The following is a 23,930-nucleotide window of genomic DNA, read 5'->3' on the forward strand; positions in this document are numbered from 1 at the left end:
GCAACATATATGGTGTTGATAAAAGTTTGGTAGTTTAATAAGCACTGCATTCTTCTGCCGTTCATTTTTCGGGAAAGGCAGTCTTAAGTTGCAAAGTTTGAAACTGTTTTGGAAAAAAAGCAGCACATTTCAAAAGGGTAAGTAAAAGCTATACTACATTTCTGTCTCGTATGTCAACTTGCATTGAATCTGTTGATTGTAGTGGAATTTATGTATTGTAGAAGGTAAACTTTCACAGTGAACACTTTAATGGGAAGCTAGCTTTGTTGATCATACTTGTAGGAGTTTGAAGAGGAAATCCACCAGATGGTTATAACTAGCCATCAACTGATTTTGTAGCTTTAAAAATCAGTGTTACTAATTGCCTGTATTTCTGTTTCGTTTCAGGCCAGTCTTTCCATATGGGGATGGGGAGGCCTTGGTGGTGTGCTTTTTCTAGTAACATTTGGACCTTTTGCTATCTTTTATTTTGCATTTTATATCCTTTGCTTTGTTGGAGGGTAAGTACACATTTTTGTTTCATTCATTTAAAAAAACAAGTTTAACATTACAAACCTGATTAATAAATGATTACAAAAAAGAAAACCTGTGTGATAATTTCCAAAACTGTTTGGTTATCAGAAACTAATTTCTGCCTGTGCATGCCACTTTCACTCCCACTGTAAAAAAGAAGAAAAGTGTTGAACTTTATTTTTAGCATTTTGTAAGTACAGTAAGGCAGTGAAAACATTGTATGTAAATATTATAGTAAAATACAGTTTGCATTTGAGTTAATGCTGTTTACCACAAGAGATATTCATTATGTCTAAGAAATTAATGCATTGTGTTTTTAGCTGCTATTCTGTGGAAATTACAGGGCAAAACTAACTAATGATGTCTTGAATTATGCATGTTGATGTGAAATTATTGTTACCAAGAGACGTTTAAAAACGTACATATTTGAAGAGGTAAAGTACTGTCAATGAAGAAAGAACAAGTTGCACCAGAATATGTTTAGTCTAAAACAAACATACATTAAGAAACAAGATTTGTTTGTATGCATGTGTGATACATAACTGACCTTTATTGTAAATTTTTTTTTTTTGGTGCTGTTGACTTAGGTTGTGTACAAGCAGCATATTTGTTTGTCTAGACCTTGTTAGCAAGGGTTTTTAAACACTGCATGGACCAACGTTTGAGCCACCGCAGTCAAGGCTCCGCTGTGGTGACTGATGTGCAGCAAATACAGTCCTTTTCATTATAGAGTAGCAATGGTGATCAATATCTAAGAAGATTTCATACTAGAAGACTTTTCTGACAGGATGGTGCATTAAGCGACTGGTTTTATAACTGTAACTGAAGACGCAATTAATAACCAATTGTAAGTGTGGGTTTTGTTGCAAAACAATCCTCGTGCACCTCATACATTTTCCACCCGAATATAACTTAGACTTGTATAATGGTATTGATTACAGTCTCCTAATATCAGCAGTCATGCTAATGATAGCTGGCCAAGGTCTCCTCTGTCAAGCCTTGAAACTAAAGGAACATGTTAGTAGTAAACCCAAACATCTGTTTAATGGTCATTACCTTCCACTGTAGCATCATACCCAGGTCCTTTACAATGACAATGCAGTTTCCCTATTTCGTAGTGTCAGTGGTTTTAATAGAGTAACTGTGAATACCGAGTACCACCAACCTGACATTAATGTGCTGACATTTTCTGTAAGTTCATATTTTCAATGATTTTAATAACTACTCCCCATCTGTTCACCCACTTCACTGTGGAACCTAGACCCTTTTTAATGATTCATTGTGATGTACGGTTCTCTGTCAGGTTTCTGAAGTACAGAAAAAAGTCATCTTTGTTGTATTCCCGGTATTAAACAAAAGTGCCCTTCATGTCTTCTGGACTTGAACCTCATTTTATAGACCATTTTCCCCCGCTTCTTTCATTTTTTGTCCATCTGGAGCTACAGTACGTTTTTCATAAGTTGTGTGATTTAGTGCTTGCTAACAAGTCTTGAGCTGCACTAAATGCGATAGCTAATATTTGTTCCCTTAAGGTATTAAAGCCTACTCTGTGTACATATGTATTCAAAAACATTTTGATCATGTTTTTTATGCTTTCTACTCACTCAGAAAGATTACAGTAAGTGTACATGTAGTCTGCACTTTGTGGCAACCTCTATAAATCCTTGTCAACATTTAAAGCTGCAAGAATATCAGTAGGAAAACTAAAATTAGGAAGAAGGTGTGAGTTATGTATGTGCTGTCTGTTTGCTCAGAATGGTGTACACTTAGTGTACACTTGGTGTAGACTTTATTGAATCCCAGGGCATGTACTGCAAAGAATTTTATGTAGTTTGAAACAAAGACTTGCTGTGAAGATAACATTTGTGCTTTCAAATGCCCATTTACAAGAAAAGGAAACTAAGTTTTACTTAACCATCTTCCAGCTTAATCTGAACTTTTAAAAGCCCTTTAACTATGAAGGAAATGAAGCCCAAACACCTGCTGTCACATTCCCTGGATAGGGATGTTTGGATCACTTTAATGTTGCCTGGGGGGTTGCACAGAAAGTAATCATTCTTTTCATGAATGATCAGAAGCCTTCCTTTTTTATTGTTTTCTAGAAAGTAGCAAGTGGTGGGGAACTACAGTTTGTTAAATAAGTGTAAAGCAGTTTGTTTTTTGTCGAACTGTTAACAGTTTGTTAGAAAACTATTTAATTAAATTTCTTGCAATTTTTTAGTTAGAGCCATGATGGTGCAGCAGTTAGCATTGTCGCCTCACAGCAGGAGATTCTCCCATTTGATTCTCGGTTGGAGCGCCTTCTGTGTGGCGTCTGCATGTCTCCCCACGGTTGAGTGACATTTAAAGACATGCAGGTAGGTGCATGCATGAATGGGTGTGCCTTCTTTGAAGGCTGGGCTTTGGGCTGGCAACTCGGCACTGTAAAAATCCACTGCCAATCATTAGCGGACTGGAGTTCCGCTGTGGCGACCCCTAACCGGGAAAAGCCGAAATACATTAGTTTCTTGCAATTGTTTAGTTAATCGTATAAATAACAGTTGATTCCCCAATGTTGTCCATACATCCTGATAGATGTTCTGATTGAAAGATTGTTAGTGGGTGTTTGGGCATTATTTGCATTTATTTGAAGGACTTTTTTAAGTTAAATTTGAGCTGTATGATTAAAAAAAATCATTTTATTGTAAGAGTGATAAGCCCAAAGATGTAGTCTGCTTTATGGTATTTTTTTAGCAGTGTAAAATTCTTTGCATGTGATCTTTAAGGATTTCAAGTAAAGGGAAGGAGTTTGATAGCCTGGAAAAGTTTTATGTGCTGAGCTGCTAAGTCCTTCTGGCAAGGCAGAGGAAGATGGCCCACAGGTACTGCACATCAGTCGTTGTGTTAAATACTTTGCGTCCATTTATCTTTGAGTACAGATAAATATGAGACCATTTGCTCCTCTTGTAACTTCCACCTTTCAGGGACAGCTACAAATTAGTTTACCAAGGTCCGTGCACTAGAGTGGTCTGAAACTACTTATGCAATTACTTTGACCATTTGGGGGATAGCCTCCTGAAAAGGTGGTTCAGCCTGTCCCCTTGGACTCTGGCCAAGTTAAGTGCCTGCTGTAATGGTTGCTACTCATGCAGTCCCATTCCTTCTAGTTTCAAGGAATGTGGCTCTGATCTTGTTACAACAGAAGTTTGTATTGTGGCTTTTATTGCCTTTATAAAGAGGCTTTGATCTGAAGGCTTACTGCTGATATCATTTATGCAGAATATTCTTTTGGTTTCCTTTTTTTGGACTTCATACCATATGAATGGTGTCCATTTAGAGGAGATGTCTTGGAAGGGGGGCCTCGCAAATGTCCATATTTAGATCTCTTCAGGAGAAAGTTTACTGATAGTAAACTTTTTGGTTGTCCCTCAACCTTTCTATAGTTGCTTCCTGTTTGATCTCTGGCCGGGGTCAGATGGTGTTCTATCTGTAGCAGTTTGCTACCCCCCCCCCTTTTTGATCACTTGTTCTCTAATCACCTTCTGCTCTGTCAAAGTAAATTTTATTGTCATTTAGAACTACACACATGTAGCCTTAGTGAAATTTCGTGCATCAGCTCAATTCTTGATCACAAAGGAAAGTGAAACAACACATGCAAGTAGAGGAATAAACATAAATACAATACTGCTCCCAATACATCCAAGAATGAGCAGAGACATTTATCAACAGTCTTATACAAAAGGAATACCCTCCCCTGAGTTAAATTAACTACCTTTTTTAAAATAGTATGAAACACACTGCAGATTGAAATGCCTAAGTTTTGTCTAATATTGCACTTGAGTGAGTTAAATACTGACTCTGGATATAATAAATAAATATTGCACTTACTTGGAATATATGTAAGTATATATTACACACATAAATAAAAATTGACTGTGTCCAGACTCCTGGGACTAGTGCCCGGGTTTAGAAGTCTAATCACTGTAGGGTAGAAACTGTTAACTGAATCTTGTAGTATTGCTCTGCAGTACTATATTTAAAAATGTGGGGTCTTAGTTGTTTTAGGGGACAAGGGAGTTCTAGATGTTTGCAACATAGCGGGAGTTCTAGATGTTTGCAACATAGCTTAAATAAAGTATGTTGCCTGCTGTGTAAGATTTGGTTGTCGAGAATACCAATTTTTCTTAGGATCATAAAGTTCTGTTTGGTTTGTAATGTTAGATCATATTGTGTGTGGCTGGGCATTTATCTGGGCTGTAAATTATATTGTGTTCACCAGAGAGCTGTGAGAGATTGAGGCTCTGAGGGAATTCGGTCTCTTTTAGCTGTTTGAGGGCTTTACAGTGGTTGGTTTGGTTGGTAGGCTTCCAGCAAATTTAGTGATTTTGTTGTAGCACTGTTCGAGCTAATTTCTTTTTTGTGCTGGCAAGCTAGTGAAAATTTGAGACTTATAGTAGTGTTTGATAGCAAATAAGATTTGTCCAGTGTTTCTCTTGATTTATCTGTTAGGAATTGTTTGGATCCATACAGCATGCCAAGTTTTTGGTTTGTCTTTTTCACAGCTAGGAGGGTGTTAAGATCAAACTTCATGTTGTAATCTACAGTGACTCCTAATAGCTTTGTATATGGAACTAGGTTAATTTTGGTGGTGTTCACTGAAGTCATCTGGTCTTTTCTATGCAAGTATGATTTGGGACTGAAGAGGATCAGTTTTGATTTCTTGGTGTTAAATAGCTTTGAGTTATCCAACCATGATTCTGTACTTGAGGAAGATACTTGTGCAAGTGCAAAGCAGATTAGCATAATCTGCATATTGAATCCACTTTGCATGTTTGGCTGTTAAATGTAGGTCACTTATAAAGATATTAAAGAGAGGAGAGACCCAGATTTAGATCCCTGGGGCATGCCAGCTGTAACTGGTAGGACGGACAGGTGCTCACTTTGCCATCTGACTGCCTGTTATATAAGTAACTTTAGAATCATAACAGGGAGGAGGAATAGGAAAAGCTCATAACATGGAGGAGATAGAGCAGTAGAGGAAAATCTTTGAAATAGAATGGGATGAGAGACTGTCAAAAGATTTTGACATAAGGAGGAGACAGTGTTGTCAGAGTTTCTGTTGATGGTGTCAGTGAAATGCAATGGGGCTGTAGAAGTGCTTTGGCTGGGTCAGAATTTGTGTTTCTGAGAAAAAAGGTTTAAAGTGCATGAGGAGCTGACTGTGAGTACCTTTTTCTAGGCTTTTAAGTATGAGTGGTAGTAGTTGAGAGTCAGCCGTATGTTTATTCTCAGGGGAGGTTATCTATGGCCAGAGAGGAGGATTTTCAGTTTGAGACAACATCTTTTTGTAGCAGAGGTGGACACAGGCTTGAGACTGAGGTTCTGACTGACAGATTTCAGTGTGGGAGAAGGGTTTTGTGTGCCCTTATTTTTGAGTAGGGAGGATATGGATTGCATGAAGTGGTTGTTGAACTCCTTAACTATCATTACTGCTGGGAGTACTGAGAATAGATGCCTAGAAGAGTTTTGGATTGTTTTGACATGTATCTTGCAGACTACAACACTGTCTTTTTTTGTTTTTTTTTTGGTCTGTTTGTTATGTTTCTGAGAGGTTCCTTTAGGTTTAGAGATTATTTTGATTTGTGTGGGCTTGCCATAGTTTCCAGGCTTTATCCCTCTACCTCATTAGTTGTTGAGTATTGTGGGATAGTCCGGGAACTGGGCTGATTTTAGCATGTTTTTTTTTCCGTAAAGGGCATATTAATTTAATATGCTGAGGAAGATTTTGCTGAATTTGAGCGTAGCATCTTCTAGAGGTAGGGCTCTTAAACTGGACCAATTACATGATTTTAGGGTAGAGTTATAAATTTCTGTGTTAAAACGTTTGTCATGTTAAGTACAAAGCTGTGCTGGTGTTTAGGGCAGTGGTTAATTGTGCTGTTAACAAAGCTTGATAGATGGTTATTTAATGTGTCGGACAAAGTGCCTGTGGTAGAAATATCATCTCGGTGCAATAACTGTATCCAGTCCTGTGTGGCTGCTCTTTTGCTGGGCTTATTCTATCTAGTTAGTGTGTCAGTTGTTTGAAGCCAAATGTGTTGATATTGGCTGTAGGTGTTTCAGATGAGTTTTGCAGCCAGTGTATGTTTAGATCCTTAAGAATTAAGATTTCATGTGGTATAGTTGAGATTAACCAAGAGAAGTTGATATTGATGAATATATTAATCCTTTGTTGTTTTGTCATTGGTTTGGTGGAATTAACATGGTGAGTTGGAGTGGGAATGATGAGTTTTGGGCCTGGATTAGGGTGAATATCTTCGCATTGTTATAAAGTTACTTCACTGGGTCCCAGTCACATTGCTGTAGGGTGGCTATGAAAGCTTAAGGATTAAAGCGTGTTCAAGTGCAAACTAGACTATAGTGGGAGAAGCAGGGGTAGTAGAGCATTATCTAATGGTATATGTAGGATGGTGATCATTTACCATGTCAGAGTGCATGTGTGCCTCTTAGATTTTGTTTGGATTGGAGGCAAGAATCCAGTCTGTAGCTGTAAAGGTGTTTGTGGCCTTGTTAAATTTGGTTGGTATATTTATCAATTGGGTAAAGTTGCAGAAGTTCTGGGAGTGCACTGTAGATGCATGTGATAAGTCTACCTAGTTGATATTTAGGGCACCAAGTATAATTGTTTCAAGGGAAGTGTTTTTTTTGAGAGCCAAGACAGGATATCCTCAAGAGTTTGTGGATTAGTTTTGGGTGAATGGATAGGGATACAATAAATATTGCTGTATTTTAGTTCATTTAAAGGAGGCCAGTTAGACATTCAGCATTATCAAAAGGAGGCATTTCATGTTGGTATGGGTGGTTTTGTAATGTACCTTAGGTACATGATGGCTATACCTCCAGCTCTTTTTCTTTTCTGATCAGGCCTCGAGATGTTATACCTTTGTGGTGTAATGTCTTCATTTTAATAGCTGTTTTTATCCTGGCCTCCATGAGTAGATGTATATCAAGTGTGTGAATGAATGAAGTTTATTTTACTACAACTACTTTGCATGTGTAGGTTAATACATTTTATGCCTGAAGTGATATCCTTGAATTTGTTTGGATTTATTTTGTATATTTCTTGGCTGTGAGTGCTGGAAAAGCTGCTTTGTGTAGGTTCAGAGTCAGAACTGGGGGTATGTACGCCCAGATTATAGTTTTGAAAGGAGCAGGTTCCATTAGAAGGCAAGAAGCCGAGGTACCAGAAATATATAGTTTTGAAAGGATTGGGGAGATAGGTGGAGAATGTAAGCTTTCAACAAAGTAGTAAAAAGAGGGGTGAAGACATTCATGAATAAAGTGAGATTAATGAGTTAAGGACAAGGCTGATAAGCAAAACCAGAGTTAAAGGTGAGGGTAAAAGGGAAATAGGAGTACAGACAACAAAAAAACGCTCTCTCCAATAAAAACAATAGGCAGATAACCAAGTTCAGGGTGTTTTGAAAGATCCAGTCAAAGTATGGTAGCAGCAGAAAAAAATAGATAGATATAGGAGGTACTCTTACTATGTAAATTGTGAGAGAAAAATTGGATATACATAAAATTAATAGAAAAGAGAAAAATATGTAGAAGTTACAGAGGTAAGACAGCAAATAAGATCCTTTCTACTTGGCAGGGATTTCATAACAATAGTAAGATAGATACTTGAATGATATCCAGCTGGATAATTCTTTGCACTAAATCTACAGAGTCTGTGGGAGTGCAAAATGCTGTTTACTGGGAGAAGATTTAAGAGATTAATGTGTATAGTGTGTAATTCAGCATTGCAGCAGTAATATACCAAAGCTTGGTGGAGACTCCTTATGTGTTTAAAATCCTGGGAAAATGTATCAAAACACACATACATAAATTGTACTAGCAGCAAGATGCACTTAATGCAATTAGCATAAAGCAGAAGGAGACACAAAGATACTGTAAATTAAAGAAGTGAAAAAGGGAATATACTGGCAGCAGCTAGAGCAGTCTCATGGTACCTTTCCAGCAGCATTAACTAGATAAACAGTAAGGAGGGGAGGAAAGCATCAACTTTTATTGGCTGCCAGGCTTAAAGCACAAAAGCTGTAAGGTAGAGACAAGCTTTACTACAGGACAACATAAGATGTTTTCACATTCACCGCTGCAGTATTCCTTACAAATGGGATTCCCTGCCGTGAAGCCCACAGTCTGGCCAGTTTACCAAAGTCTACTGTTGCTTTAAGGTACGCTGACTGTGACCTGCACACTCCCTGCGTAGGGGAGGGTATAAAGGTGATGTTCAGGTGTACCATCCTCAGAACTTCTTTGTCGCCAGTCTGAACACTGTTTTAACTGTCGGTCTGTTAACCTCCATCTGTTCTTACCGTTTTTCTGTTTGTTGGCATTCCTGTGCTTACTCCCGTTTGCTGGAATACTCAGTTGCAGATATAGTACCCAGTTGGGTGTTTGGTTACTTTTTCTATTTGTTTTTTGCTGTTTGAGGTTAATGTCATCCAGGAAGGGTAAATGCCAGTGTAGGCGACTGATTCCCCATAAAGATTTCCACAATGTGTCTTTTTTTACTTGGTGCTGCTCATGACCATATGTCTTGTTCAATTTGTCAGGCATTTATCCCCAAAACTCTTCGTAGTAGGCTTTCTTCCCTTCCCTTGTATCTTGAGAAGCAGTATCTTGCTGCAGATACTATGGATGGAACTTCCTGCCCTGAGGGCAGCCATCTGGGAAGAAGGTGTATAAGGTAAGACCGGAATCTTCCATTGTCCCACCTCTGCTGGGAGTTTCTCCTGAGGTTATTATGAACCCAGAGGCTTGGCCGGTTGTTTTGTCAGATTTTCTACCGCATCTGGGTTGGAGGCCTGTGAGGATCTGGTGGTCAGCATGTTCGATGAGGCTTTGCAGGTGTCAGTTTCGGGGGTTCATAGGCAACCACAGTTGACTGTTTGAGGGGTCTAGAAGGGTTCCGCAGTTTCTGTTTAAGGAAGAGGTTCCTACTGCAGTTGTGGAATAGCATCCTGAGTCTAGGTCTTCTCAGGTTTCTAGGACGGATGCCCCCATAAAAAAAAAAACGAAAACTAATCATGTTTCTTCTGTTGCTTAGGGATCCACAAAGTGAGTGGTGAGCCTTTACTGAAGGATTATTTAATGCTTTACTGTCATTGAGGCCCCGTCAAGGGATTTCGGTTCCTGCTCCTCCTTGGTCCTCTTCTTTCCCCTAAATGGCCCAGAGAATTGCATTCTTCTGAGGTGGATTCTGATGATGACTCCATTGCTTATTCTACCCAGATTCCTTCTCCTTTAGACTACAGGTCTGAGGAGGAGGATTGTCATACTCTAGATAATCCTTCTGAGGAAATTTCCTTTGGGAACACGATCTCTAGGATGATTGATTTTTTTAAATGGGATTGTGCCCAGGTTTCGGATATCCATAAGAGGTACTATGAGTTACTGCAGATGAAATGTCCTAAACCTGCCGCATTCCTCCTGCCTTGCCTGATTTTATTGGATGTTTTTTTCCAATGCCTTTAAAACACCGGATTCTCTGCCTTCTGCTCCCAAGAAGTCTGATAGGTTCTATATGGTGCCTGAGAATGGTTTCTTTTTGTTTAAATGTCCTGGTGCTGACTCCTCTGTGGTGTCTGTAGCCTCTGATAAGCCATCTCAATTGTTTCATTCGTCGAAGTTACTGCCTTCTGACAAGGACAAATAGAACCATGGATAGGCTAGGTAAGAAGGTTTATACTTCGGCTACCCTAACTTATAGGGCCATTAATTATCAGACCCATATCTCTAGGTATGTCTTGGCTCTTCTTTCTCAGGCTTTGTCAGATTACTTCTGATCTTCCTGATTCAGAGTAAATTTTCTGCTCTTTCCTTACTTGGGAATTCCTCTCAAGGTAGTTCGTCATTCTGTCAAATGTAGTTATGATGCCGCAGATGCCTCTTCTAGGGCTGCTGCTTCTGGTTCAGCTTTGAGGAGATATTCATGGCTTCGGCTTCAACCTTTGCCCGATGATATTAAGGCTAAGTTGATGCTCCCCTGGATAATACTCTTATGTTTTGAAGTGGCTGCTAGTTTATTTAAGTCTCTTCAGGACAAGGAGAAGGCTTTGCAGGAGCTTAAGTATGTCTTTGCTTCTCCTGTGCCTAAATTTCAGTGAAACTGCCCTTCTAAGCCAGCCTTTGATCATAGGCAGTCTCGCCTTCCATCTAAAGGTAAAAAGGGTAGTAAACGGACAACTCCTGCTAAGGCTACTCAGACTACAGGGATTCTTAAGCCTTCCTTTCCTGACAACCCAGGTGCTCTCTGACTATCCATCCGTTCCCAGCCACATTCCTGATGTTCATCATGTTTCACTGTTGCAGTCATTACTCTTGGGTTATCCTGCTGGCAGGCTACCCTCAGTCTGCCAGAATTCCAAAGTCTAGGTCCAGCGCCAGTTACTGTCGCCTCTTCCCTGACGTCAGTGCACCAGGGGTATAAAAGATGCAGTCTACGCCATTTTCTCCAGTCTTTCTTGCCGCATTGGGCCCGAAGCAAAAGCAGTTCGCAAGTGCCGGTCGCACTATTAAGCATCTGTTCAATTTTGCATTTCATTACTTTGGCCAAAGATTTAATTATATAATGCCGTCAGAACAGCCGACAACCGGAGTTTACAAAAAATGCAAGGACAAGGAAAAGGATAGGCATCCAAGATCCAAAACCGACGGCGAGGCCTCTGCTAGGCCAGTCGCCGGTTCTCAGTGAGGCGCTTTCGCAGCCCCTGGTGCCCGCTACCTCATAGCCACAGGCCGCTTCCGACTCCCACGTGGAGTCGACTTGGCCTCTGGATACTCAAGGTATTGGACACTCGGAAATCATTCCTTCAGATGGGTCCGGAGCCGCTGAGCAGACATCGGCTTCTGAGGGTGTCTTCAGACCTGCACAACTATATATTAAGCCATCTTCAGCTTCAAAGTCAAAGACTAAAGCAGCTCTAAAGACAAAGAAACAAGTACATCATTCTCCCACTCAGACTTCCATGCTTAAAAAACAGATGCTGAAAATGGCCGAAGACCTAATTACTTTGATCAGGGACTCCCATCCCCCTCCTGATAAGAGGCCTAGGCAAGAGACAGAGTATGATTCTTCTGATCAGGTTTCTATTTCCTCTGATTCCTCTTCTGAACAAGATTATTCCATGTCTTCCTATGAAGATTCTGATGCTGAAGAATCCATTCCTTCAGCCTCTCCTCCTGAGGATTATTCTTTTGGGGAAACCCTGCATACCATGAGGGAGCATTTCCACTGGGAAAGCCAAGATTATTCTGAATCTAAGAAAAGGCTCAGAGACTTTCTGCTACTTCCTCAGCACAGACCCCTTGCTATTCCACCTGTTCTAGACATTGTAGATGATGTATTTTCAGAGTCCAACCTGTCCCCTGACTCTCTACCCCCTGCACCTGCTAAGCCAGACAGATATTACAGGGTCCCGGATTCTCATAAATTCCTATATAAAAACCCCGCTGCTGACCCAGAAACTATATCTCAGGGTCCCAAAGGGGTTAAAGCTTCCACTGCAAAAAACCCTGCCCCCTCTGATAGGGATTCTATTGCTCCAGACAGATGGGGGATAAAAGTTTACACTTCTGCTACCTTGGCTGTAAGGGCTTTAAATTGTCAGTTTCATATGCTTAAATATCAACAATATTTAATGTCAGTGCTTAAACAGAAATTGTTGACAAATACTGAATGTTCAGAGAACAAGGACTTGCAGGATTTATTGCATGCAGCTGAACAAGTGGGAAAGCATACTTTGCAATGTGGTTATGATTCACTGGAGGCCTCTTGCAGGGCCGCTGTTACAGGTTCTGTTATTAGAAGGCATGCTTGGTTAAAAGAACAGAATCTGCCTGATCATGTTAAAGCAAAATTATTAGATGCACCATTACAGCATGATACTTTGTTTGGTACTAAAGCAGAAGAGGTATTGAAAAAATGAAGGATAAAGCAAAATTCATGCAGACAGTCAAGGATTTCTTACAGGTACAGCCACCCAGGTTTAGCAGGAACTGGCCTTCTAAAAATTGGTCCTTTCCAGTGTCAGACAGACCACAAAGAGGCAGATACAGGCGTCCCAGAGGCAGATCTCCGCTCCAAGGCTCATACAGGCCTAAACAATGGGGTGCCCCTACCTCCAAAAGTGGAGAAGACAAATCACAACCTGCAACCTTACAGGAAACAGTCCCAATGACTTTCCTGTGTCAGATCCAAGCACTTCTCTTTTGGCAGCCCCCTTAGGGGGAAAACTAGCACTTTTTCCATCAAATTGACAAATGGTTACCGAAGACAAATGGGTCCTGAACATAGTGTCCCAAGGCTACAGGTTCCATTTTCACACCCTACCAAGTTCAAAAGGTATGCCAGACCTGCCAAGCAATCACTGGGCAGAGGCACAAAAATTACAGCCCTCATGGAAATGAGGGCCATTCAGCAAGTACCACAACAAGAGCAGGGGCAAGGATTTTACTCCAGACTTTTCCTAGTGCCCAGAAAGGACAAAACCTAGAGACCAATACTGGACCTGTCTATACTAAATACGTTTCTGTAAGTTCCAAAATTCAAGATGTTGACTCTACAGCAGCTACTGCCCATGCTGGGCAAGAAGGCTTGGCTCGTAACTTTGGACCTAAAAGAGGCATACCTGCAAGTCCCAATGTATTCAGGGCACATGGCCTGCAAACCAGATGCATCTTCACATCAATCAAAAAGAGATGCTAGCTGTTCAAAATGCCCTGACAGCTTTCAAGGACCTGCTTCATCCAGGACAGCTACTGATTAAGATGGACAATACTACGGTCATGTGGTACATAAACAAGCAGAGAGGTACACATTCCTACCCCCTCTGCAGACAAGCAATGACCTTATGGGACACAGCATTGACTTTTCAAGTTCACCTGCAAGCACAATTCCTGCCAGGAAAAACAAATACTCTGGCAGACGAACTAAGCAGAAACCTCATGGATCCCCACAAATGGAAACTGGATCCACAAGTCTTCAGCATGATAACAAGGAAATGGGGATGCCCAGACATAGATCTATTTGCCTCCCCTCACAGCTGCCAGTTGCAGAGATTTTGCACAATGATTTATCACAAGCAAGCATGGCAAGTGGACGCCCTATCCGTCAGCTGGAAAAATCTAACAGTATATGCCTTTCCTCCACTGCCTCTCCTCCCCAAGGTACTACTAAAGGTCAGACAAGAGAAGCCAAAAATGATACTGATTGCACCAGACTGGCCACACCAGCACTGGTACTCAATCCTAAAAAGCTTGTCTCAAGGTCCAGCATGGATATTGCCTCAAGGTCCAGCATGGATATTGCCTCAAACTTCTCACTTGCTGACCCAACAAAACAATTGGATCCTGCACAGCCAACTCAGGACCTTAAATCTGGCAGCATGGTGAATAATGTAGCCATTCAGAACACTTCTCTTTCAAAAGCTGTTATGGATGTTATCTTGGAGGCCAGGAGGCCCAGTACCAGAAAATCTTATGCAGAAAAATGGAAGAGATTCTGTGCTTGGAACCAGGAACAAGGCATTGACACGTGTGTACCAAATATCCCTCAGATTTTACAATACCTAACAGATGCTGAACAAAGGCCTTTCTTTCTCATCAATTAAGATTCATGCCTCTGCCATTTCAGCCCATTGCAATATGGAACCACCTATCTTTTCTCATCCTTTAATAAGGCAGTACCTCAGAGGGGTCAAAAACATTAGGCCTCCAAGGAGAGCACCATTTCCGGCATGGGACCTCAGTTATGTTTTGGAAAAACTCACACTGCCTCCTTTCGAGCCAGCATCAACAGCAGATATAAAATTCTTATCCTGGAAAACAGCTCTGCTCCTAGCAGTTACCTCTGCAAGACGAGTTTCGGAGTTACAAGCACTCATGGCTGTGGAACCTTTTATCATTTTTCATCCAGACAGGGTTTCTCTGAGGACAAACCCTACATTTATGCCTAAAGTGGTGTCCAGTGTGGCCCTCAACCAAAACCATTCACTTGCCTACCTTTTATCCAAATCCACAGAACAAGGGTGAGAAAATTCTGCATTCTTTGGACATACACAGGCAGTTACGCTTCTACTTGGACAGAACTAAAGCTTTCAGAAAGACTGAGCAACTTTTAGTGTCATATGCTGCAGGATCACAAGGAAAGGCTATCTCAAAACAGAGTATTTCTAAATGGATAGGCCATTGCATCCGTTTCTGCTATTTTCAGCATGGCAAATCGGTGCCTAAGGGCATTAGGCCTCATTCCACCAGAGCAGCAGCCTTCCTCCGAGGAGTACCAACCAAAGATATCTTAGAGGCTGCAACTTGGAGTTCAGTGCACACTTTCAAAAAGCACTACCACTTGCCTCTTTACTCCAAGTCCAGAGCAGGCTTTGCCACTGCAGTTCTGCAGGGCCTCATAGCCTCTCCTAATCCTATTTAGCCCAGCCACCCATCCTCAGCTTTGGGATTCAACCCAAGAGTAATGACTGCAACAGTGAAACATGATGAACATAGTACAGTTGTGTACCTACAATAAATGTAGATGTTCGAGTGTATTCACTGTTGCAGTCCAGGTTACCCACCCACCGTCCCCCTTTTCTTTGCTGGGACTTATCTGCACTTCTCTATCCTATACAACCTATATGGTGTATTTGCTTGTAGATGAAGGAAATATTTTTGTGCATGCATTTTTATTGGCATATTTTTTCAGCCTACCAATTTGTGGGCACCTGACTTCAGGGGCAAGAAAAAACTGAAGAAAAAGGTGTCGGCTGCATCCTTTATACCCCTGGCGCACTGACGTCAGGGAAGAGGCGACAGCAACCGACGCCGGACCTAGACTTTGGAATTCTGGCCAACTGAGGGTAGTCTGCCAGCAGGATAACCCAAGAGTAATGACTGCAACAGTGAATACACTCTAGCATCTACATTTATGGTAGGTACACAACTGTACTTTTCTCTTCGCCTTTCTCTTTCTCTTCCTGTTTAGCTCAGAATCACCTGGGATTCTTGGGTTCTGTCATTCATTTGTCAAGGGTACTTCATTGTCTGGATTTCCCACCTCCTTTTATGGCCATTCCTCAGCCTCCTTGCGACCAACTTCCTTTTTTCCTAGAGGGGCTTAGAAATCTCATCTCATAGTACTATTCAAGAGGTGCATGTGTGACAAAGGGAGAAAGGGTTTTATTCAAGAAGGTTTCTAGTGCCCAGAAAAGAAGGTACCTGGAGGCCTATTCTATACCTCTCCCATCTGAACACCTTTCTGCAGGTGCCTTCCTTTTGGATGTTGTCCCTTCAGTCCCTTTTTCCTCTTTTGCTCCCTCAGGCCTTTCTGGTGTCTCTGGACCTCAAGGATGCTTATCTCCATATTCCGATCCGTCCTCTTTTCAGGAGATTTTTTGCATTTCTCTGTTGCTTCCTGGCATTTTCAGTTATGTGCTTTGCCCTTTCTACTGCCCCATGGGTATTCACCAAATGCCTTGCTCCTGTGATTTCCTTTTGCAGACTTCAAGGGATGCCAATCTTTTTCTTTATTTGGGTGACCTGCTGATTCAGGCATCTTCTCCAGAGGTCCTTTGGCAAAATCATTGCAACATTTCTCTTCTTCAGAGTCTGGGGTTCACAGTAAACTTCAAAAAGTCTTCCCTGACTCCTTCTCATGATCATGTCTTTCTGGGTTGCAGGATTCAAACGGTGCCAATGCTGGCATTCCTTCCTCCTCCAAAGAGATAAACTGTCATTTCTTTCTTTCAAACTCTTCTTCCCCCTGGCCTCCATTACAGCTAGGGAGTTTTTGAGAGCTCTGAGGTTCATGGCTTCCACCATTCCAATGCTCCGTCTGGCCAAACTCCAGATGAGGAAGTTCCACTGGTTTCTGAAGTCAGTGTGGCTTCATCATGTGCATCCCCTAGACTTTCCTGCCGTTTTTCGTGTTTCACTGTTGTAGTCCTCACATTTGGGTTATCTGCCTGCAGGTAAGCCCTCAGCCGGCCTGAATACCAGAGTCTTGGGATTTTTGCGTCTGATGCTGTCGCTTCTTCCATGGCATCAGGTCGTCAGGGGGTATAAAACATGCAGCTGACACAATTACATCACTCTTTCTTGCCATGCGGTGCATGAAGCAGAAGCAGTTCGCAAGTGCTGGTTGGCTGACTACTGAAATTTTCGTTTTTTGAGTTTCAGACCTGAAGTCTTCTAAAAGATAAGTACCCCGTTGGTGATCCTTTTTTCTTGCTCTAACCGATGTCAGAAAAAATTAATAATCGTCTTGCCTGTGGAAAGCAAATACCTCTCAGAGATTTTCATTCTTACTGCGTCACCTGTTCAGGCCCAGACAACGACGTCCCTCGCTGTCGGTTTTGTGCCTTGTTCAACGCCCGAACGATTCATCGTTGGGCTGTTTTTGTAGCAAAATTCTTTTGCTCTTGATCTTCGTACTCTGAAATGTCTACTCGGTGAGGTGCTTTTGCAGCCCCTGATGCCCGCTTCTACAGATTCGCAGGCCTCTACTGAGACCCATTCGGAGTCCGGTATGCTTCTTCGACTATGGAACCTGCGGATGTCTCTACCTTGGATGGGTCCGGAGCCGCTGTGCAGGCACTGGCTTCTTAGAGTGTTTTCAGGCCTTCCGATCTTCATATTAAGCTGACAACTTCCTTTCAAACCAAAAATATAGAATTTCTCAGGCCTAAAGTTTGCACTACGCCTAGGAAACAGATGACCAAAGCGCATTCTAAGGCCCACATGCCACAAAAACAAATGATTAGAATGGCTGAGGACCTCATTACTTTAATTAGGGGAAGTTAGCCTTCCCTCTCAAAAAGACCCAGAACTGATTTTCCTTCTGATTCTTCTGACCAAAAATCTGATTACTCTGATCCTTCTGATTTCCAAGATATACCCTTATCTACCTATGAGGATTCTGATGCAGAGGATTCAATTCCCTCTGCTTCCCCTCCAGAGGATTTTTCCTTTGGTGAAACCCTGCATACCGTTAGAGAACATTTCAACTGGGAGAGCCAGGACTACTCCCAGTCCAAAAAAGAGACTCAGGGATTTTTTATGCTTGCCTCAGCACAAGCCTCTAGCTATCGCTCCTGTTCTGGAAATTGTAGATGATGTCTTCCTGGAATCCAGCCTTACCCCTGATAACTTGCCTCCAGCTCCCAGGAAACCTGACCGGTACTATAGAATGCCTGACCCCCACAAATTCCTTTTTAGGAATCCTACTGCGGATCCAGAGACCATTTCCCAGGGTCCTAAAGGCATTAAGGGTACAACTGCCAAAAATCCTACCCCTTCGGACAGGGATTCCAGGGCATTAGGTAGATGGGGGGGGGGGTATACACCTCTGCTATGCTTGCCATTAGGGCTTTAAATTGCCAGTTTCATATCAGCAGCATATTATGGAGCTAATTAAACAAAAAATGTTGTTGATTCCTGATTGTGCAGAACACAGAGATTTACAAGAGTTAATGCATTCTGATAACCAAGTTGGTAAACATACTTTGCAATGTGGGTTTGATACTTTAGAAGCATCTTGCAGGGCTGCTGTCACTGGGTCTGTTCTTAGAAGACATGCTTGCCTTAAGGAACAAAACTTGCCAGATCATGTCAAAGCAAAATTACTGGATGCACCATTAAATCAGGAGTGTCTATTTGGTAATAAAGCAGAAGTAGTCCTCAAAATAATGGAGGAGAGCTAAATCTGTGCAAACTGTTAAGGATTTCTTACAATTACAGCCACCTAGATTCAGTAGGCATTGGCCTTCAAAAAACTGGTCTTTTCCAGTCCCTTCCAGGCCTTCTCAGTCCAAACCCAGGGGCAGCAGACCACCAAGACTTCAGTCTCAGACTATGCACAGATCTAAGCAATGGAGTGCTTCCATGTCCAAAACGGAGCAGTAAGCCTCCATCCTTTGGTAAAATTGCACAGTGACTTATCCTTAACTCTTCCAAGCCTTGCCCAAGTATTTGCACCTTTAGGAGGAAAACTTGCACTGCATGCCAAAAATTGGCAATACATTACCAAAGACAAATGAGTCTTAAACATTGTTTCCCAGGGATACAGATTCCAATTCCACTCGCGCCTATCCATAAGCCGATGGCCAGACCTACCACCAAACCAGTGGGCAGAGGCCCAAAAGCAAGTACTTTCTCTTCTCAGTATCAAGGCTATACAACCTGTCCCAGCAGAATAAAGGGAACAAGGTTTTTACTCCAGACTGTTTCTGGCCCCCAGAAAAGAAAACTCTTGGCGTCCTATCCTGGATCTGTTTATTCTTAACACCTTTTTGGTGGTTCCAAAATTCAAAATGTTAGCTCTCCAACAGCTGCTTCCTATGCTTGCCAAAGACTCCTGGCTAGCAACCCTGTATTTAAAAGAAGCCTATCGGCACATTCACATAAAAGAATCTTGCAGAAAATACATACGCTTCAGAGCAGACTCTATGCACTATCAGTTCTCTGCACTTCCCTTTGGCTTATCTACTGCTTCCAGGATATCCACAAAGTGCCTAACTCCAGCCATTGCATATTGCAGGCAGAGAGGAATTCAAATTTACCCATACTTGGACAATTGCGTGATTCAGGCGGGCAGTCAGGAGTTGCTACTTCAGCACCTGGCATTTGTAAAGAGACTTTTCACTTCACTGGGGTATACCATCAATGAAAAGAAATCACAGCTGGTACCCAGACAACCGATTGTATTCCTGGGAGCAAGCTTGAACACAGCTTCCCAGATGGCATTCCTCACTCCAGAGAAACAAATTTATTTGACAAACTATTTCAATCTACAGGCCACCAAAACCCAGCTATCTGCAAGAAAAATACTACAAGCCCTAGGGTTCATGGCCTCTTGCATTCTAATTCCATATGCGAGACTGCATATGAGAAAACTTCAATGGTACCTAAAAAGTCTCTGGTATCAACATTCTCAGGACCTGGAAACAATGATTCCTATCATTCCTTACCTAAGGGCAGAGTTGCTTTGGTGGGCAGAGGTTTGCAACCACAACAAGGTTTCATTCTACCCCCTGCCTCCCAAACCCTGACAGATGCATCAGACTATGCATGTGGGGCTCACATGGCAGGGCAGTGCATTCAAGGCAAATGGAACCCAAAGCAAATGCACCTGAATATCAATCAAAAAGAAATGTTAGCTGTGCAGAATGCTCTGACAGCTTTCAAGGGCCTTATTCTTCCAGGACAACTATTAGTAAAGGCAGACAACACCACAGTTATGTGGTACATAAACAAGCAGGCGGGAGCCCGTTCCTACCCACTCTGCAGACTAGCCATGGCTCTGTGGAACATAGCCTTGAGCAACCAAGTGCACTTACAAGCTCAATTCCTGCCAGGTAAACTAAATTCACTGGCAGACTTAAGCAGAAATATCATGGATCCACACGAGTGGAAACTGGAACCCAAAATATTCAAGCTTTTGAGGAACAGGTGGGGGTCACCAGAGGTGGACCTTTTTGCTTCCCCTCAGATCTATTAATTGAGCAAATATTGCATCAGAACTCCCCACAGCCAAGCTTGGAAATTGGATGCCCTGTCCTTCACCTGGGAAAGCCTCTCGGTCTATGCCTTTCCCCCCTGCCCACTCCTCTCGAAGGTTCTACTAAAAGTCAAACAGGACAAGCCAAGGACAATCCTGACTGCTCCAGACTGGCAACACCAGCACTGGTACCCTCTTTTGCGCAGTATGACAGTGCTACAACCATGGCACCTGCCTCAGACTCTTTCCCTGCTGTCCCAGCAGGCAGGCCAGATTCGGCACCCTCAGCTACAAATCCTGAACCTTGCAGCCTGGCTAATCCTCTGAATTCAACATCAGCAAACCTCAGTAAGCAGGTGCTGGATATCATTCTTGAGGCAAGGAAGCCTAGTACTAGAAAATCCTATTCCGAAAAATGGAAAAGATACTGTTCCTGGAGCCAGTCTCAGGGAATTGGCACAACTGTGCCTAGCTTACTTCATATACTAGATTACTTGACAGAAATGCTCCACAAAGGCCTATCCTTCTCTTCAATTAAGATCCATGCCTCTGCCATCTCAGCTGATTATAATACTGAGTCACCCCTCTTCTCTCATCCTCTGGTAAAACAGTTCCCGAGAGGAGCCAAAAATTTAAGACCCCCCAGGAGAGCTTCCACTCCAGCCTGGGACCTTAACTTTGTATTAGAAAAGCTCACACTTCTGCCCTATGAACCTGCGGCCACAGCAGAGTTAAAATTCCTCTCATGGAAAACAGCTTTACTTTTCAGCAAGAAAAGTGTCTGAATTGCAGGCCCTTATGGCAGTGGAACCCTTAATTATCTTCCATGCAGACAGGGTTTCCCTCAGGACTTAACCCATCCTTTATACCCAAGGTGGTGTCTAGTATGGCTTTAAACCAGTCCATTCATTTGCCAACCTTTTTCCGTAATCCTCAGAATAAAGGGGAGAGGATCCTGCATTCCCTGGATGTGCACAGGCAGCTTAGGTTCTATCTGGACAGAACTAAACCTCTCAGAAAATCTGACCAGCTGCTAGTCAGCTTTGTGGCAGGGGCAGAAGGCAAGGACATTGCAAAGCAAACCATTTCTAAATGGATAGCACACTGCATCCATTTCTGCTACAAGCACCATGGGAAAACCACCCCACAGGGGATCAGAACTCATTCCACTAGGGCTGCAGCTACCTCTACAGCATTTCTCAGGGGAGTCCCTACCAGGGACTTCCTGGAGCTCTGTTCACACTTTCACCAAGCACTACCACTTACCTATATTTTCTATATCCATAGCTGGATTTTCTACAGTAGTCTTACAGGGCCTGATTGCCAGCCCTAATGCTTCATAACTACCTCCACCCTTCCTTTGCTTTGGGAATCAACCCAAATGTGATGACTGCAACAGTGAAACACGAAGAACATAGTACAGTTGTGTATATTTACCATAAATGTAGATGTTCGAGTGTATTCACTGTTGCAGTCCTGGTTACCCTCCCTCCAGCCCCCAGACTTCTCTTGATTTCTTTCCTATCCTTTTTCTCTGGCATATCTTATATCATTGGTATTTGTTTTTTGCTGGGGGTATTACATACCATGTAATTGCTTCCTATTTTTGGGGGCACCTGACATCTGGGGCAAGAAAAATTGATGTAATCACGTCGGCTGCATGTTTTATACACCTGACGACCTGACGTCAGGAAAGAAGCGACAGCATCTGACACAGAAATCCCAAGACTCTGGTATTCAGGCCGTCTGAGGGCTGCCTGCAGGCAGATAAACCAAATGTGATGACTGCAACAGTGAATACACTCGAGCATCTACATTTATGGTAAGTGTACACAACTTTGTACTTTCCACTTCTCCCGTGTTTCAAGAAAGAACTTATGTGGTAGATTCAGTAGTTGTCTTTGAATCCAGCGCTCCCTTTTCAGCCTCCTCTTTCCTCTCAGGATCTGTTCACAGACGCTTCAGATGTGGGATGGGGTGCAACATTTGGCTCCTTGAGGGATCAGGTAGTGTGGTCGCCTTGTCAGCGGAAGGAGCACACCAACATCAAAGTGATGAGGGCTCTTATGCTGGCTCTTCAGGCCTTTCTTCTCTCCAGGGCCTCTCAAGGTATTTACAAGACAATACCACAGTCATGTAGTATATCAACAAATAGAGGGGTAAGAGGTCTTACCGTCTTTGCTGGCTGGCACCTTCGGTATGGGATCGGGCTATCCAATATCAAGTGCCTCTTCAGGCAGTTTACATTCCTTGATCAGAATGTTGTGGCAGACTGTCCGAGCAGGTCTTTCACTCAATCCCATTAATGGATGCTTCACAGGAATGTGTTTCTGGACATTGTTCACCAGTGGGGTACTCCTCAAGTAGATTTCTATGCATCCCCTCTGAACAGACAACTTCCTCTGTTTTGTCCCAGGTCCTGTTGTATGGAAGGTGGAAGCCCTCTCATTTTCTTGGAAGGGGAAGTTTCTTTATGCATTTCCTCCCTTTCCTGTCATTCCGAGAGTCCTGTTCAAGATTCAACAGGATGCTCCCAAAATCTTGTTGGTGACTCCCTTTTGGCTGCCACAGCACTGGTTCCCTGTACTTCTGCATCTAGCCAAGGGTAGTCATTACAAGTTACCACACAGGGTGGATCTCCTCACACAAGATAAGGTGTTGCTCATCCATCCCCACCTGTCCACGCTTCAGCTGACACTGTGGATGATAGGGTTTTGATCTCTCATAGACACTTTTTTCTGAGGACGTGCTGCAGGTCCTGCAGGAGGCCAGGAAACCTACTACTAGGAAATCCTACTTATCTAAATGGAAGAGATTTTCTATTTGGTGTCTTTCTGGTGACCTAGACCCACTTTCTATGGATGTTCCTTTGGTTCTCTCGTATTTGTGTGAGTTGCTCAATGCTGGTTTGGCCTATTCTTCTATTAAGGGCCACTTATCAGCTCTTTCTGTTTGTCTGTGTTTAACTCCTCCGTTAGCGTCTAGATTTGAGGCTAAGCAATTTATTAGAGTCCTTAATATTAGACCTCCCAGAAAGCCTGTTCCTCCTCCCTGGGATCTTAATTTCTTTCTGGAAAAATTGACTCAGGCTCCTTTTGAGCCTGCTGTTTTAGCTTCCTTGCAGCATTGTTCTTGCAAGGCAGTTCTTTTGTTAGCTCTTATTTCTGCCAGATGGGTGTCTGAGTTGCAAGCCCTTATGGCTTGTCCACCTTTTTTGATATTTCATGAAGACAGGTTGTCCTTGTTTACTTAGTCCTTCTTTCATGCCCAAGGTGTTTAATGAGTTGTCAGTCTATTAATTTGCCTACTTTTTTCCCTGTTCGCAGTCTGACATTGAGAGGGTGCTGCATGCCGTTTGATGTGCATAGATAGCTCAGATTTTATTTGGATAAAACTAAAGCTATCAGAAAATCTGAACAGTTATTTGTTTCCTTTCATCCTAGGTATATATGTTTGGCTGATGTTCTTCATCTCACATTGCTGCAGTCCTTACATATGGGTAGTCCGCTGTCCTCGGTCGGCCCGAATACCAAAGTATTAGGCTGATGTCGGTCATGGGCGCTCAGATCTGACATCAGAGCGTCAGGGTATAAAAGCGCATGACCGACGTCATATCCTCAGTCTTTTTTGCCGCATGGTCCGATGCAGAAGCAGCGTTTGCAAGTGCCGCTCGCTCTGAAATTTTCGTATTCTGAGTTTCAGACCGAAACCAAGTTGGCTAAGTACCCGCTGGGGAATATTTTTGTTTTTCTTGCCTCAGTTAATTCCGGATGTCAGAAAAAGTGAATAATTGTATTTCTTGTGGGAAACGGATACCGCATAGGGATTACCACTCTCTTTGTATTCCTTGTTTGGGTCCTGAGCACGACGTAGTCGGGTG

General features: G+C 42.5%; 1 protein-coding gene across 1 annotated transcript in view; it reads left to right on the top strand.

Annotated features, from left to right (window-relative positions):
- Positions 1 to 23,930, top strand: part of LOC122797651 (sorting nexin-13-like) — a 426,576-nt gene that overhangs the window by 267,138 nt on the left and 135,508 nt on the right. Inside the window, exon 2 of the mRNA XM_044066191.1 lies at positions 388 to 500. Within this exon, the coding sequence (XP_043922126.1) occupies positions 388 to 500 (113 nt within the window). The remainder of the gene's footprint in view (positions 1 to 387; positions 501 to 23,930) is intronic.

Source organism: Protopterus annectens, chromosome 3.part1 (genome assembly GCF_019279795.1).
Source record: "Protopterus annectens isolate FY-2018-M chromosome 3.part1, PAN1.0, whole genome shotgun sequence".
Classification (NCBI taxonomy): Eukaryota; Metazoa; Chordata; order Ceratodontiformes; family Protopteridae; genus Protopterus; species Protopterus annectens.